Raw genomic sequence first — 17,754 nt, 5'->3', positions numbered from 1 at the left:
CCTTTGCCCCCCTGACTACTGTCTCCAAGTAAAACTCAAACCACAAAGCAGCACAAGAGGTACACAAACATAGTAAAGTAAAAATATGTAACATTTTTAATAACTAAAGAATAAATGCTTTACTAAAAGGTAAAAAAAGAATGATTGGTTTGTCCACATAAGGTGTAAGTAAACTAAAATGTTCCAAAGGTCCAAATACAAAGAGCTACTATACTAGGATTCTAGACAACATGGTAAGAACAAAGTTTGCAAACATGAGCTAATTTGGCCTTTCTAGTTGATTGGATTTTAACAGCTTATTGATCCGAGGGTGTCTAGGTAGGTTGTGCCAAGCTCCCACCACCCTGTTTATAAAGTGCCTCCTGTTTATAGTTTATAATGCACCACCACTTAGTTTCCATCTGTACATTTGTCTTGATGAGGCTTAAGATTGATAGACACTAAATTATCCTAAGCAGTGCAACAGATGGTACAGATAATTATTAAAGTGAATGTTAAATATTTCAATCATAGGAAAGGAAATAATATGGTACGCTTGAAATTAAACTTTATTTAAAGAGTACATTAACAATTTACATGTTGGTTAGCAGTGTTTTTGTAAAAATAAGCATACTAAAGACATTTAACAGTACTCTGTTTTGCAGGTCATCATTTTTGTAAAATGATGGATACACCTCAAGTACTCACACTGTAAGAACTCCATGACAAACAGTGAAAACCAAAACCTTCACAACAATGAAAAGAAAAGTAATTCTTTAAATAGTATATAAGCACTTACATGCAACAATTAAAAAAAAAGTCATTTAAAAAAACAGAGACCATTATACAACAAAAGCAACTATGACGCAAAAGCACAGGAATGATTAGATTTTAGGTCCAGGAGTATTTGCGGAGACTCCAGGACCCTTATCTGTAATGAGAAAGTAATTCCGTCCTTTCCGGGTTATAGACGAAAGCAGAGGTGTCACAGGCGCACTTGCAATGCCTGAAATCCAAAGAACAGGAAACAAAATTTACCATAAATGACTACTTATTTACATAATATTGGAATTTGTTTTATAGAAATTTACCTCTACTTTCAAAATCCATCAGATACCGCCCAAAAAAGGTGTTCCATGCATGTTGCTAGACATTTTTGTATCCATGAGAGAAAACGGTAACATTAATTTCATACACCTGAAGGCCCTGCCACCTTGTGATAATAGAATCATGATAAAGTTTAGAAACCAGGCAAACAAGAGAAAGGCATTTAGCTCATTTGTTTTTAGTAGCTAATTGATCTAAGGATCCCATCCAGCAATTCATCGAAAGAATCCAGAGGGCAGTGGCTATGATAACACAGCTGGGCTGCTCCTTCCAGACTCCACAGTCCTTTGCGTAGAGGAGCGTCTCCTATTCCGGTTACTTCCAATTTGTACATTTCTCTCAAAGGAACCTTACATGAATGTATAAAAAAACAATTCTGTGTAGTGCAGCAGACATCAAAGACTTACCTGAAGTCACAGCATATGATAAGGAGTCCAGAAGACTGGTGCTAGAAAACTTGACAACTCCTTTAAAAGGTTCTTGCCGGTTACTCAATAGTCCATTTTCAGGATCTTTGAACTTTGTTTCCAGCTGTGAGAAAATGGTGGGACAAAGGCATGATAAGACCTTCTTTCTTACCTAATGTTTTATTCAGATGTAATCAGTATACTTTTTTTCATATATACTCATACAATAGTCAACACTTTAATTCAGTACATCTCTATGTCTAGAAGCCTGGGCATAAATAAAACAATCTTGATCAAACCACAAGTAAACCAAAACTGGGGATATACTTTAGATGAACATCACCAGAGAAATAACCCACAGTACATGACTGCATATAGCTGGACATTAAAGATAAAGAATTTATAAGTCTGAAGTACTGAAACTGCATCATGCTAAGAGGGACATTTTTTAGAGTAGCACTAAGATACTTTGGAAGGGAAAAAGTTATTTAAAATGTTTGGTAACTCTGTTCAGTAAACAAAAGTCTGCAATACAACATGTTATCCCAAAAGTAGGTTCACACTAAGGAAGAAAAAGTATAACTTGCTTATTTTCTACTAATCTAGCCCAAGGACATTCTGGTTGTAATCAGAAATGAAAGGAGGGTAGTGTAAATGAAAACAGCAGAATGTATACAATTTATTCTTACATTGTGTGGTGCCCTGCATCTGGGAATGAGATGCTTTTGGCAAATATAAGTTTACAATTGAGAGGATAATCATACAAATGTCATGTTTCTAATTATAGTGCATTTGCATTTCAGCTAAAACATACAATAGTTAATGTCATTAAGGTAACCTGATCATTCAATTAAATGCACACAAATATGTTTCACAGACTTATAACAATCGACATTTATTGTAGAGTATCTGCCATTATATTTACCTGATGAATCATTTCTGCTTTATACTTTCAAACTGTAATTCAATAAATCACACAGCTGCCTACCAACAACCAAGTAAAAATATTCTCACAAACTTTGATGAAGCACTTTATAAACTAGTTTTACCAGATACTTAGTCTCCAAACATATACTTTATTCATTCTGCTACATTTGACCATTTTCCCAGATTTCTTCTTCATTTTTTTTCTAGTCACCGAGATCAATCTACACCATTTCCAGGAAGTGTGAAAACCTGTAGGCATACCAAGAACTATTCTTTTAAAAATGTACATTATATAAACTCCAGGAACATCCAGGTCCTACAGTTTTAGGTTTTCTTTATTTTACAACAGACAACAGTCAAAGATGAACCATTTTTACAAGATTAAAGTACAACAAACCTTATAAACAGCTGTTTGTAGCCTGGGCAAAGGACCGTCTCCAAATGCTTCAGAAGCTATCTGTAAGGCATCTTCCACTTGTCTTTCATGTTCATTTTGAATATTGGGATCTTCATGTGAAAGAATACAGTTATCTTAAACAACTTCAAGAAGAAACATTTATAAGACTGTTAGAATGGGTGCCCCAGTGACAATTAAAAAATCATAAAGGTAGCAGTTGGTGCAACTTGAAAGTGCAATCAACAGCACTTGAATAAGTTGAATGATGTATTGACTTATTTTTAACTTGATCAAATGTTTTAAAATTTATTTGACAATGCCATTAGGAACATCTATGGCAAACCCATATTCTAATTAAATGGTTTGTTGATTTTTGAACTTTACACACCTGCAGAGTTAGGGGGGAGTCGGTCCTGTAAGGGCCTTGGGTGGTGTGCTGGAAAAGTCTAAAAAATAAATTTCAGATATTTTTTCTCTGCCTTTCAATGCAATGTTTTTAAACTACAGAGTTTTCTACAGAGGATCCGCCTACCTGCTTCAACATCAACAGATCTCTCAGTGACGTGAAGCATCGCCCACTGAGGTGAATGTCCTTGATGGACTCATATTGTGCAGCAAGAACCAAAGCCTGTAGAATACAAAACACTTGACTCTAAACCAGGAAAAGTGAACTTTACGAATAGTAAATGCTTAACCCCCAAATACATTTCACAAGGGTCCTCATGCTGGCATAAAAATCTAAGCAATGTTGTAATAAGGCCAAACTGGGAGGTCTGATCAGAAAATTCTTTATTACGATGGCTTTTGGGTGTATTGTAACAGAGTACTGCTGTATACAATACATTTAAGAAGAATATTTTTTAAGCATTTTGAGCTCAGTCCATTTTTCAAAACTGTTCTGACAAAGTTTAAATGGAAAATTGAAGTGAAAGATTCTGAATGGTTCCAATATATTGATTAACATACCGATTCATTAAAGGAAAGCAACACTAACTTCCAAGTGAAAGTGTGGGTCATAATACCATTAAACAATACTGGCATCTTTAACACATTCATAAAGAAAACAGGCAATTAAATAAAGTGATTGTCACAGATTACCTCATACAATAAAGGTCTGTGCTTCACACTGACGCCGGACAGAAACACATACGGAGTCTGAAGATAATGCACCACATATGTTGGTTTAAAATGATTGGGCTTTGTGTAATTGTCACCCCAGGCAATACGGATCCATACAGCCTCATCGTCATGTTTCTTTATTTTTATGGATACCTACAAGATAAAAGGTGGCTTCAGTGTTTAATGAAAGTCAGTCTGTGCAATATGAATTTCTCAACTACTTCAAATCATATCCTTGTTTGCTATATCCTTGTTTGACACTAACAAGAGACTTCATTTCAAGGATAAAGCTAACCAAATCTATCATACTATGTTTCCTTCACAAAACAGGGAAATTTAAGAACACACCATGGTGCTATGTTTTTATCTGCATGTGTTACAGTCACCGTAAGAGTTGAATGCTAATTATAACACAAAACATCAGCCTAAAAAGATGAGCGATGTTGTTGACTTATCTCAAATAGTACATTACTTCAACCTCTATTAATAACCATGGATTCCAAAGACCTCCCCCTCATCCTCACTTGAGTATTGTAGGATCTGCATTGACAGGGTGATCAGATAAGATAACTTTATTGGCCAATACAATTTTCTTGCATTAGGAATTTGTCTTTTTCCATACCCCAGCTTGCTCTCCATGAGACACACAGACAGGGAGAGAAGCTTGGGCTCAGAGCGCAGGGTCAGCCATTTATACGGCACCCCTGGAGCAGCTGGTGAGGATCCGAATAGTGAGGATCTGGATCTCCTCCAGACTTTGTCTGCACGTTTTGCTGACAAGGTTCAGCAATGTTTACCTGCTTCATTCACAACCATGAAAATGAAATGTTATTTTTCTTGATACATATGCCATAATCCTCACTAAAGGATGAAGCCTAGACAGGAGTCAAACAAGGAAGTGTCAGCTTCCCAACTCTAATTTCAATATTTATGAGTGCCATAGTCCATTTGATGAGTGACCGAATAGCTGTCCAACTTTTTAACCAACGACGTCCCCAGTCCAAAACTGAAACCACCCCAGTTTTAGTCATAAAACTCCAGTATGCTTATGATGCTACAATACATGTCTTAACAGAAATAGATCTCATATCTTTCACACAAAGCTGTTATTAACAAAAAAAACCCTAGAATTTCCTGAAATTCACATCAACATCAGTATTTATTCCTAAGCAGCACCACAAGGTATGATACGGTAAAGGAAAATTGGAACAATGCAACTTCAGCATCAAGGAGACAGTGACCCTTATCCGCACCGGATGATGGAAGAACTGGGAAGGAGCTTGGCACTTAAAGAGCCAAAGACGTCAGAATGCAGAAGCAAAGCGAGAGCACTGACTAGAGCACTGTAGCAGGATTATGGAGAAAACGACCAAGACAACACACGTTTAACCTGCCAAAGAGCATGCAGACCCCGTACTGGGCTTATGAGGAAACTATGTGCTCATGGACAACGATCATCTGTGACCATGTTGGATAATCAGGATACATTTGGTTCAAATTCAAATGACTTGATAATTACATGATTGATGAGTTCTTTAAGGTGGGTTTTGAACTGCTGCCTGAATTCAATCAAACCTGAAGACAACACCTCATCTGTGGAAAGAAAAAAAAACAATGCACAGAGAATGACTATATCAGCAACACAATGCAAAAGTCTTATGCATTAAATTCTATCACACTTAACCTGGTGTAATACTGAGTCCGTGATACTACGTTTCTTTCAGTTTCACAAAACTTCCCGAAAATAAGATACCCCACTTACAAACAGATAAAACCTGAAATATTTCAATGATGATACGAATATTGATTTATCCCAAATTGTCTGGAAATACCCATTAAATGAAGTTAGCTGAATTCTGAATCAGGGAATGCTGTTTTTTACACCACAATAAATAAACCGCAATTAAAACAGTTCTGCTATAAATTAATCTGGTCATAGATCGTCACTCATAGAAAACAGAAGAATTCTGAAGGCTAATAAAGCTATTAGTGGGTAATAAACCAGCTGTTAGTATGTTTTTAAAGTATTGCGAAGAGAACAGGCTACCTTCTGTAAAATAAATAACTAGGGTTTGGTATATGGTTTAGGCTAAGGTCGGGATTAGGGTTCTGATATAACTTGCAATTCATCTGTATAAAAATTTGATTATTATCCCACCAATAGCACTCTCATGCATTACAATCATGAAATATTTAGCATTTGCAGCCTTGATTCTGATTTGTTACTAAACTGTCTCAGACCAAGTATTAAAATAATGTTATTTACGATATCACTTTACCTTTAGGGTCACACAGCTGATAGACCTGCCAGTTCCCCTGATCAGGATATTCAATGCGGTCTGTAAAATTTAAGATATAAATTAAAAATAAGAGTTATTACAATTTGAATAATGAGTGCTTTACAGAAACTCAAGGTATTTACTCTAGCACATGCAACAAAGTACACGACAGTGGGAACACATAAAAGTGAGGAAAAGAGAGAGAAAAATGCACATTAAATAGACTTAAAGAAATCAAAAGTAAATTACACACCAAAAGCTTTAGTGAAAAGAAGAGTTTTGCAATGAGTTTTTAAAGTGTTGATATTTGCAATCGTAAATGGATTTGGGAAGGGAGTTTCATATAGTCTCTTGATTATACAGCATTTATGAGCCATTTCAGTTGCATTTACTAGCCCATTATTTCACAGATCAGGTTAGCTGTCAATATGAAACTGAGTGCACTTGGACAAGTCCCTGTCAACACTGTATGTGTGATGTAAACTTAAAGTTTCTACCTTATTGTGTCAATAGTGCTTAGATTAGACACATCTCCATGACAGGTAGGGTCCTCTCATTAATAATTTTGTTTTTAAGCAGGAATGTAGAAAAATGCATATAATTTTGTATTGGATTTGTGCTATTTTTAACGTTTTCACTACATATGTATCCTGGGCAAGTGCCCAGCAAAATTAGATCCTGCAAAAATAGATCTTGCAGCCTCTCTCTACACATGAGGGTTGCATTACCTGTGCTACAGTGTCTTATAATAACCGATTAAAGCGTTTTCAGTATATTCAAGAGCACATGGCACGAATCCGCTCTGATTTCCTGGAAAAGAGTTCAACACCTTTAAACGTGAAGAGCTCAGGAAAAGGTGTTTATCTTTCAAAGATCATGTATCGTCAGTGTAATGATAGTTTCCATTCAACAGTCAAGTTTAGACTTAAAAGGTTTGAGCAACGCTGATCAAAAAGTACTTACAAATCAAATCCAGTTCTGTCACATGTTTCATCGTCATGCCATTTTCCTGGGGAAAAAGATGAACGGACTTAAAGCCTCATCATGCTACTCGAGAAGGTGGACTAGAAGTAAATCGTGATGCAGGCGTACTTACCTGGCAAAGAGCAATGACGTTCTCCCACAGCTGCTGTCGAGACTGAGCGAAGTTGAGGGACTGCAGCTGCCTTCTCGATAGGTGGTCCCACTTGGTCAGCACAGCCTGCACTCTGGACGCGGGTATCCTCTGCAGAACCCGTCTCAGCAGTTTCCACACCGAATCATCCATCTCAGACCAAGTGGGGGAAAAACTTCATTATCGATAAAGAAAATAAGAATTACTCGAAATTCGTGGTCTTCTGGTGAAAGCGCTAAAGTGACAATAAAACGCTGGCTGATCACTTTTCGATTTTATTACGATTTCGTGTAATATTTTTACATAATATATATTAGCTTAACGCTTTAAATGTGGCTTTTGAATCGCCGATAGTAGTCTGAATTTCATGTTCATAAGGAACGCTGTTTTGCCAGTGCGTCCAACATAAACCAAAAATAGCGCAAATAGAACAACACAGAAATGTTTTTCAGTCGACATTAGAAATGTATTAATTAGGCCCGCAGACGTTTCGCTAGTACCGGGTACAGTACGTGTAATAACTATTATTATTCAAAGCATTCCAGAAATACAAGCGTTACATAGAAAATATCGTTTTATTCGTTCTTTCATAACAATAACCACATTTCTTTTATTTAAAGAAAGTAACTCCCTACCTTAAATCAAAACTGCCGCCAAACAAGCATCAGCTGCTTGACCACCCCCTTCCTTCCGGTGAGCCCGCGCAGTGCATCCTGGGATATGTAGTCCCTGACCCTCTGGGGCGTTTTGGCTTATTTCCTTATTCCTTTTTTTATTCCCTATCTCCTTTTATATTGTTATGCTTTATTGTTTATGCCGTTCTGTGTCATCTACAGCTCCGTATGCAAGCACACACAATTGCAGAAATACATTAAAGAAGAAACGGCACACAGTAGGTGATCCATAATATTTACCCTTGATTTTTCTGCAATGTGCTCATTTCTGACTCCCACTGCTGGGAAGGAGGACTTACTGAACTCTGCAGAGAGAGGGCTGTAATCTTCGGGGTTTGGGGTTCTGCACTTGACACTCACTAACAGCGGTTTATGTACAGAAATGAGAAAAGCTTAATAATACACTACAAAAGCTCTGAGTCTGTTTTGGTTATTGTGGCATTAAAACGTTTAATTGTGATATCACTTAACATTTCAAAGAACATTTTAAATAGCAGATTTTCTTCTTTGTCAGCAACGTTCGCTCTGATCGCGGAATATATTTTGAAAGTCATCTTATAGTAATTTCACATTGCTCCTCAGATATCCATCTGAACTGAATACAATTGAACTGCCGTGCACGACTCTTTCTGGTGATCGACCTACAAAGCGTGGTTTTCATTGGTCTTTGTGAAACGGAAGTGGTCGTTTTGAATGGCTTGTCAGATTGTCACTAACCTCCAGTTTCCTTGTTTTTTTTTCGAAGCGAGTTACACAAGGTTGAAAGTAAGTTGCTGTGTGCTTCTATAATGCGACGTAAAATAAACATGTAAACATACTGCTTTTTACAATAAAGACGCAATAATTAGTTACGGCTCCTTAAATATCATCCATTTCATAGTACGATGCATGGGGTGCTTGTTATGTTACACATTATTGCGGTGCAGCAAATTAGTACATTCGTCCTTTACCGGTCAATAACAATCTCCTTCTGAAGTGGTTACCTGGCGGTGTATTGTTTATAAGTATGAGTTATATACTTGGTAATATTGAATGTCCAGTATGCACTTGAGCGGTATAGTCGCATGTACGGGTAATTGTCTCCAAAGATTGGTTTTATTTGCGTTACCAAAAGAAATGCTCAGATGTATCACATAACAGATCCGTTTCGAAATATTTCTTCCAGGTGCTGCGAGGTAGGCTGTTGGCTTAAGGTAAATAAATCGCAGGACGAGTATAGGAGAGGGACATTTCATTTCATCAAGACCTTAATTTGTAAGTTGAACTCGCAGCTTATCTGAAACAGTCACGGCTGATTTGAGTAAATGTGTGTAATTAATTCAAACGTAATCAAATGATTATTCTAATTGACTTAGATTCTGTCATTGGTCATAGCCTTTTTATGAACAAGGAAAGGTATATTTAATGCCGAAAAGAAACAATGTTTCGGCTGTGGAGCATTCTTTGGGTCAGAAGAAGGCTCCACTGCCGAAAAACTGTTTTTCTTCTCTTTTCAGCAGGGAAAAAAACTATTGTTCGTGTGCTGACACAGCTGCCTACTTGAACTACTATAGTCTTTATATGAAGTGCTTTGTAAATATATTCAGACCCTTGCACAGTTTTCACATTTTGTTGCTTTAAAGCTTACAGTCATGATGCCTTTGATTGTAGCACTTGATACATGTATACACAAGCTACTCCTCAATTTAAACAAATTAAGTTAATAGGTAATGGAAAATCATAAGAATTCAAATCCTGCGCTGTGGCATGACTAAATTAATTTACATCCATATAAGTGCTTTAAGGAACTACACAATTAGTTCAGAGGCCTCTATGTACAGTAATAGTGGTCAATAATGGTACAGTTTTTGGAGCAAGATTTGATTTAATGCTTTTGAAGGTAGTTCTAAAAATTATTAATGATATTAGTGGGAAACCTGTTTTAGGTTTTGAGTAGCACCGCCTCTTATGGACTATGGAAATCCAAATGATATGTGTGGATAATACCAATGTAGGCTGAAAGATATATACAGTACCCGAGCTAGATATATACTACACAGTGTATATATATAACAATAATACAACTTTGAGGATGAATTTAGTTTCAGTCATGAGAAGAAAATAGCCACTGGTGTGCAAACAAACTGTGGGTCTGGTTTTTGTCTTTTGAGGAGGAGTTGGTTTCTATGAATTTCTCTTGTACAGTAACAAAAACCAAATGACCCACTGTCAAGTCTTACTTTTTATAATTACAATTATTGTTATCATGCTGTGTTGGTGATGATACTTATTTCTACTTTATATACAGAAAATGCCCCTTGAGATTTTGAATTAGGGCACTCATTGACTTGTGGAGTAAAAGGTTCACCGGGCGACTGACAAAAACTAAAGCAGAGCAGTTTTGGCTGTGCATTGTAGTGGTTTTCACTACAGCTGACAGTTATTCATAAAACACACACATGTGGACAAAGTCATGCTTACCAGGGGCCGATTTGGAAACTGCTTAATCACATCGTCACTACAGGAAATTGCTCTCTTTTTAGTTAATCGTTAGTATTTCAGTTTTTTTTAAAGTTGCCTCTTTATAAATTTTTCACATTCCTTTAGTGAAAAAGGTTTAAGATGTACATGTTCTAGATCTTTCCTGCAGTAATAACTTTGCCATGTGAAGTGGTGTGTGAAATTTTTATTGAATTCTTTATTTAACAAGACAATTAAAATCAAAGTTATTGAGAAGAAATTCCTTTGCAACAATGTCCTGCCCTGGAGCATACTCATTTATTCAACAGGACATTTACTGAATCGAACTGTTTTGCTCAGGGGTACCACATCATTATCCCTTTATGGATTGAACCCGCACCCTTCTGGCCCGGAGTCCTAAGCGCTGCTCCGTGCTGCTGCCTTGTGTTCACAGTGATCACAGTGATCGACAGCTCTATTTGTGCATTGTTTGAAAGCATGCTCTTCGATGCAGGTATCGGTTAATCTTGTGTGAAATCAACCTGGTTCTGACATGACCATTTTTTTTTTTATGTTCGGTGGTCATAATTACTCTGTGAAGAAAGAATTTCAGGCAAAAATTCACATTACTATCTAAAATATTTCTGTGCTACAGTCCTTAAAAGTGCTGCTTTTGTTGCATTTTCTTTACCTCCCAGGCGTCTCTGAAGCCATTGCAACTTCTGATCTAGACATGCTACAGATATAATCTTGGTGTTCAAAGACACTTTTTAAATTCATGCTCAAGAATGGAAATGTTTTTTAATAGTTTATTTGAGATCATGTGCTATTTTTTGTATTTCCTTAAATGACACTCCTCACCTTCTCACATGATTTGTCCTGAAACTATCAGAGGTTCCAATTGGTAATTTTCTGTAGAATGTCATATCAAAGGAAACCTAAATGGTCTTTTTGAAAGATTTGTATTTTTAAAGTATAAAAAAGATGAATAAACATCAATTCCTAAAAAACCTCAAGCATGAATGTTACAAACATCAGCACTTTAAATGTGTCAAATTGTCCCATCACAAGATAGATTTATGTTCTTAAATTCTGAAATTGTCATGCCAGAATCAAGCTGAATTTACATTAAATGACCCTGTTATAGATCTACTGAAAGCCTTGAAAGAGTTGCAGTCGGCTCTGATTTTCAGTACAGTGTACTTTCAGTATTATCAGTACAGTGACTTAGATTGCCATTGAATTGATATAACTGGAGTTATAAACAAAAAAAGTTATGAGTGCAGATTTATTCTCATTTACTGAAAACCCGTTCATCACTAAATCACAAGTTTGAGAAAAAGATAATTTTATTTAAAAGTCAAACAGTTGCTTTCAGTGGTGATAGATGATAAACCATCTTGCACAGAAGATAAAGACTGCATGGTGTTGGTACATTCCACATGCACAAATCATTTGTAAACTCTTGCCTTACACACTGATTTGTTTCATTTTAGTTTGGCAGCTGTTTTGAAGAAACCTCTTCTTTGTCGGAATTCCTTGTTACTTTTGACCAATGCAGAGAAGTACTTGAGATGTGAACTGGAATATTCTTAAATTGGATATTCTTGATATGACTTCTGACGATGGAATGAGCTGGGGTGGAGCTAGTATCCTTTAGTTCAGCCCTACTATGATATATCGGTACATTATTGTCTGATTTCTCAGGCATTTGTCTTGCATCAAAGTAGCTGTACAACTATGTAACTGACAAAACATATAAACAGTACCACTAAACATGACATGACATAATGGACACTTACTCATTCATATCTCACACACTCACAGGAATCCACACATCTATATCAGAACGCTGTATATTTACCATTATTCTAAAATAATTTGCAATTGCTGTAAGACAATATAGTTATATGCTACCCTTGCATGTCTGCACATTATCCACTGATAGCACTTGCCCATAAACTGTTGCTTTACTTACTTTACTTTATTGAATGTAAGCAGTGTGAAAACTCTGCTCAAGTGGCTACCCAACTTTCTTAGATAGTAATCTTATATCTTATAATACAAGAAAAAAATACTCTACAGCCAAGAAACTTGATGCTTGTATGCTTTACTAATATGTAAATATGTTTTTTGGTTAAAATGTCACTACATTGTGTGCACAAAGGAAGGACAATTTTTTTTCTCCGTATTACTACTGGGCAGATAAAACCTTAACTCGGGATGCATCCAGACCTGTCTCCTCACTTGCACACAGATGAATGCAACGCTCTGATCGCACAGCTCAAACAGTGTCATATGGAGGTAAGACGCTCATCTTTTCTATGATGAAAATGATACTGAATATAAAGTGTGGTATTATTATTATGTTTATTATTTTCAGCCTTTGTACCGATGGGGCTTTTTGTGATTTATAGAGTCGAATGTTCATCAGGTAATGGGCAACAGCTGCAGCTTTGTGTTCAGCTGTGCCACCAGAGGGAGTCTTTTTTTGGCACTGGGAAGCTATGTATGTACAGTATAGCAACTGTTGTACGTCATGTGTCTGTTGTTCGCGTTTCATAATGTGAATTTGTTGAATCAAAGCCAGATCTGTTTCCCAGTTAAAAACATTGAAACTGCTAATTATAAAGTAAGGTGAGCTTTTACACTTCATATTAGAGCTGCTGACTGTTTCGCCTGCTCATTCCCTCAGGCAGTGTTTACAGGTGGCTTTGGTGACTGATTCCAGAGCCCATTTGCGTCAGCCCCACAGTTTACTGACACTGACACCACGCTCAGCAGTTTTTGAATAGAACCTTTGAGAATGTCCTTTTAAACACAAAATAGTTGTTTGTAGAAAACAAGAATCACAAGTAATTATTACAGTTAATAATGTCAAAAACATTGTGTACTCCAAGGCCAGTCTTGCTACATTGGGATCTATTGAAGACAATGATAACTGTGTTTTAAAGGCACTGTAACCTGAAAATATGGAACATTTGGAAAGTCGTATGACATGAAAAACACTTTTCCGGTAACTGTTGTGTTGGTACTGCTACTAATAGTTGTTCTGCATTTGAAATTTACACTCCATGAGTTGGGTTTTCAGTGAATGAAGCCTCCCACTTTTCTTACTGAAAAGTACACTAAATCTACTCTCATGGCTGTGTGCTACATGCAAAATAATTTTAATATGTGACTTCACACACTAGTGCTGACAGGTAATAATGATATTGGTCTTAATGCTCCTTAAAAATAAAGCTCAGTATTGCTTTGTGATCAATCTTTTTTCAGTAGATGCATTTTTCCTTCTTGCTGGAAGTGGCTATTCAGAGTACACCTGACAATTAACTTATGCCACAAATCCATGTGTTAAGGAACTGAAACAGAGACAGTTATAGGCAATTGTACTCTGTGTTCTGTATATTTGCATGCTGCAGGTAGGTTGTATTTTCTTTTACACTTTAAGAGTTTTTTTAATATAATGTACATTATCCAAAATTATTTTTTGTGATAAACAACAACACAAACAGCAACATAATCTTTGTTCTGGTATGAAGTATTCTACTATAAAACATTTGGCATATGGGGCAAGAAATTAGAATATTTTTGACTGGCTTTCAGGACGCAGCTATTTGTATTCAGGACAGTCTGCACACATGCACACTGAAAGGTGACGTGCCAAGCCATGTGCAGACAGGCCTGTTTCCTGGATACAGCTGCAGGCTGGTGTGCAGAAGTCATGACTTGTGGGGGACGAGCCTGAAGCCTCATCTAACTGAAATAAATCATTAACGGCCGATTCTCCATAGCTCTGTAAAGCCCCTTACTGTACACAGGATCACAGGACTTCAGATGTTTTGTGCAATCATGACTTGTTGTGGTTTGCCATAAGTAGACATAATAAATGACTACTTAGTTTCTTAGCTCTTTCTTAATATTTCTTGACATTATTAAGCCAGTAGGTTTCGAATTATTCTTACTTGGAAATAAACTTCTTTCTTCTTGACTTTTATTGTCAGCCCATTAAATCCAGAGTTACTACGTATTTTCAGATGCATGTGTGCATGCATAATATACTGAACATCAAAGTTTATCCAAGCCAATATTTCAAGTTTTTAAAGTTTTTGTGACTTTTTTCTCTTTTCATGAATATAAAAACATGATTACAGTCCTTTGGGGGAAATAGTGAGGTATCTGTACTGAAATTCAAGATGATGGTTTCTTTTGGGAGAATGTCTATTTTAGCAGACCCTACTAAATGAAACTGGAAAAAAATCATAACTAAATCATTTAATCATAACACTCAGTTTTGTGTCTTATTTTCATCCACAGCACAGTGTTCTCAAATTTTTTGGCACCTGTAATGACTTGGATCGGGCAATGCGCCACTGTTTGAAGAAGGAGGTGAGGATAGACCTTGTGGTGTATTAACAAGGTTACTGTATTTTAGATTCGTGCGACTAACGCCGTTTCTTTCTAACCTCTACATGTGATCTAATAAAGGGATGATATGGCATTTCCCGAAGACAAAATTTTAAAAATTGCATGCACAGTTCCCCTATATATTTATCATGAGATACACAACAGAGATGATTTTGGGGAAATTTGACTTTTGACTCTTAATAAAATTATAAATCTAATTTTGTATTGTAAATCATAATGATCATTATGAAGGCTCATGACGATAATGATTTGCCATCTGCAGGTGTATTTCAGTAATGCCGCTACAAAGGACGTTTATGAGCACATGTAGAATGCAGAATGTGCAAAGGAGTGTGTGGCAGGCCGGGAGGAGTGAAGAAAGGGGCCACTGTCTCTGTTTAGGACTAGAGGTCATTAAAGGCTCTAGTGGTTTATGTATACAGGTTCACATGTGGCATATTAATTGATAAATTAAGTAATTAGTGAAGGACTGCGAGCCACATGTTCACCTGGGGTAGATTTGGACACGTTTGGTCTATAAAGAGACACACAGTGGTAGCTGGCGTTGGGTTAGTCTAGAGCAGGTCTTTGTGGTGTGTGACTGAAGTGTTTTGTGAAAACAAAGTCACCTTGCCCAGTATCATTATGGTTCCTCTTGATTTCTGTGTAGAGATAGGCCTGCCACAAAGCGTTTGAAGTGGATTCCTAATTTCTCCATTGAGTCTTCTTCACATACAGTATGTTCCATACAAAACAAGAAAAAATGTTTTGTGTTGGAAACTGACACACTATTCTCTCTGTGCTAGCTGCTCTCTCAGTTCTTAACACCTTTCTTCCAGTACGAAGAGAAAAGAGCCAAGAGCAGAGGGCATGCAGATGAGATGCGTCAGAAACTGAACCACCCTCCCAAACCAGCTCCGAACTGAGCTGTGGCGTTGTCTCGCTCCGATGGCAGAGAGTGAACTGTGGCCACAGCTGAGCGAGACACTTGATGCACAGTGGAGGAGATGGAGCACCGGGCCATTCATCACTTGAGCTGCATTCATAGTGAGCCACCCGGATACAGGGTTTCTTTTTTGCTTGAGCATTTGAAAGTAATTTAAAAATAGTGGACAATGTCTGGGAGGAGAGAAAAGAGCAGGCGCCTGACCTGGTCCTCTTTAAAGGACCCAGTGGAGCCTCTGTAACATCAAGAATGTGCCAATATGTTTTTCTTAAAACAGTGTATTCTGAGCACATGCTTTAGGTCTGAGAGTGGTTTAGATTCATATTTCAATTCCGTCTTGTTTGATTTATTTATAATAAAATGATATATAAAGCTATAAAATCAGTTTTTCTTTTCTGAATGTGGTGGTAAGGAAAAGTGATTTTTAAACAAATCTTACATTATGTGTGTGAGATAAATCCACTGTTCTGTATGGTTAAATATTACCAGCTTCACTGTCTTTCAATATAGGCTTTACAGTAACATCTGCCCATTAAAATTGTAATGTTACTTTAGTAATACTTATTATGCCTGTCAAATGTCATATTTAACCTTGTATTTATTTTTATTTAATATATAATTTTGGAGTACATCAGATATTACCCTGTAAAGCTGGATTTCACAGTTAAGAACTTTGAAGAATGGTATAGAAACCCAAATAATCATATACAGTAGTTCAGTAAAAAAAAATAGAAGCAAAAATCAATCATTCTAGGAGGACATTCTTTTACAGCTGTGAATATGAGAGACCCTCACAGCTCTTAAAATTATATTGGGCTTCAAGAGATCCTATAACATTTTTTAACGGGTTACAGTATTGACTGTAAATATTGAATAACCACTTAAATCTGTTTAATTTGACAGATTATTTTTTTAGTGTTCAGTTCCCTGAGATAGACTGCCTCAATAATTTTGTTTAAAGCTTAAGAATCCTTGTTTTCGTGGCTTAAAAAAATAAAGACACTAAAAAGCCTTTCTTCCATTGCCTATAACAACGTTTTTGTCTTAACTACAATGTGCTTCAGCACTCAGTTGTCATTTAATTCTTTTGTGATTATTTCACTTATGAGTTTTCTTAACTCTCTCAAAAAGATTAATTGAAAATGAACCCCATATGTCCCTCCACATTTTGCATAATACAGTTGTTAGTCTTGGAAACAGAATGCAGGATTGCAGTCAGCCTCTCTGCTGTCTGAGTGCCTTTTTAGTTCTAGTAGAAGCCAGGAAATCTAAGCCAACAAGCCAGATTGTTTTCATGCAGTTTTCAGCAACTCTAATATGTGTCTGATGTTCTCTATTCTGCTTATAAAACAATGACAACTGTGCTGTTCATTGTGTATCAACACCATTATCCCAGAACAGATGTCAAAGCATGTTTCTTGAGCTGGTGGTTTAATGTTTGAAAGAGCAATTATATTAGTTTGTTTGTTTTACTGTATTTGGTAAGGTTATTTATTTTGTGTACCTTACATACTATTGGAACAAACAAGGATTGGCATGTTACAAAAAAAAGCATTCAGAATGCCAAGGAGAAAATTGTTACACTAAAACTATGTTCAGTATTATAAGTCTGTTAAACGGTAAGACGCATGTTCTTTTTCTTTCACATACAGCTCCTGTGAACGTATACATATACTGTAGATAACTCCTTGTAACTTTTAACTATCAGAAGGTGTCCATTCAGATTGCTTTATGCATCTACTGTGCACTACAGTCAGTGACCGCAACATTGTAAGCAGTAATATCTCCAAGTTGTGAATAATGACACTGCAGTGAATTGTGAACAAATTAGTGTTGAGGACTTCGGGGTAGAAGTTAGAAATGAGATGATATTCTGAACAGTCATCTCAAAGGGAGCTACAGTGTTCCATCTCTGCTCAATCATTGAAATGATGAACTATAAAAGTAAAGTAAAAAGGA

At 36.5% G+C, this 17,754-nt stretch overlaps 2 protein-coding genes across 5 annotated transcripts; one reads left to right on the top strand and one right to left on the bottom strand.

Moving 5' to 3' along the window:
- Nucleotides 1–532: 532 nt before the first annotated feature.
- cenpn (centromere protein N) lies at nt 533–7,482 on the bottom strand. Its single transcript, XM_088938955.1, has 10 exons — nt 7,312–7,482; nt 7,179–7,224; nt 6,216–6,275; nt 5,456–5,529; nt 3,916–4,089; nt 3,350–3,445; nt 3,206–3,263; nt 2,818–2,927; nt 1,494–1,617; nt 533–985 (listed from the first exon to the last, which is right to left on the bottom strand). Exons 1-10 carry the CDS (start codon nt 7,480–7,482, stop codon nt 864–866), a joined length of 1,035 nt encoding a protein of 344 aa, XP_088795081.1. The 3' UTR covers nt 533–863.
- A 1,231-nt stretch (nt 7,483–8,713) lies between these two features.
- cmc2 (C-X9-C motif containing 2) lies at nt 8,714–16,805 on the top strand. 4 transcript variants are annotated; one of them, XM_088938849.1, is made up of 6 exons: nt 8,714–8,768; nt 9,169–9,257; nt 11,939–12,091; nt 12,676–12,746; nt 14,760–14,831; nt 15,689–16,805. In XM_088938849.1, the coding sequence occupies exons 3-6, from the start codon at nt 12,055–12,057 to the stop codon at nt 15,773–15,775; spliced, it is 267 nt and encodes an 88-aa protein (XP_088794975.1). In that variant the 5' UTR covers nt 8,714–8,768; nt 9,169–9,257; nt 11,939–12,054; the 3' UTR covers nt 15,776–16,805. The 4 variants fall into 4 exon arrangements, with proteins under 4 accessions (XP_088794975.1, XP_088794978.1, XP_088794979.1 ...); XM_088938852.1 differs by lacking the exon at nt 11,939–12,091 and having other exon boundaries at nt 12,648–12,746; XM_088938850.1 differs by lacking the exon at nt 9,169–9,257 and having other exon boundaries at nt 8,751–8,768.
- Nucleotides 16,806–17,754: the final 949 nt, after the last annotated feature.

This window comes from Atractosteus spatula, chromosome 21 (assembly GCF_055471065.1).
Source record: "Atractosteus spatula isolate fAtrSpa1 chromosome 21, fAtrSpa1.hap1, whole genome shotgun sequence".
NCBI classification, from domain to species: Eukaryota; Metazoa; Chordata; class Actinopteri; order Semionotiformes; family Lepisosteidae; genus Atractosteus; species Atractosteus spatula.
This window is presented reverse-complemented; position numbering and strand designations above follow the sequence as displayed.

What these genes read in the sequence shown, in the direction of transcription:
- cenpn (XM_088938955.1), bottom strand. Translation starts at nt 7,482, where the DNA reads ATGGATGATTCGGTGTGGAAACTGCTGAGACGGGTTCTGCAGAGGATA. An exon ending in GACAGAACTGGATTTGATTT is followed by an intron (nt 6,276 to 7,178) that starts GTAAGTACTTTT and finishes TAAATTTTACAG; the next exon opens with ACCGCATTGAATATCCTGAT. An exon ending in ATCTGTTGATGTTGAAGCAG is followed by an intron (nt 3,264 to 3,349) that starts GTAGGCGGATCC and finishes TTTATTTTTTAG; the next exon opens with ACTTTTCCAGCACACCACCC.
- cmc2 (XM_088938849.1), top strand. Translation starts at nt 12,055, where the DNA reads ATGACTTCTGACGATGGAATGAGCTGGGGTGGAGCTA. An exon ending in TCAAACAGTGTCATATGGAG is followed by an intron (nt 12,747 to 14,759) that starts GTAAGACGCTCA and finishes TTTCATCCACAG; the next exon opens with CACAGTGTTCTCAAATTTTT. An exon ending in GCCACTGTTTGAAGAAGGAG is followed by an intron (nt 14,832 to 15,688) that starts GTGAGGATAGAC and finishes CCTTTCTTCCAG; the next exon opens with TACGAAGAGAAAAGAGCCAA.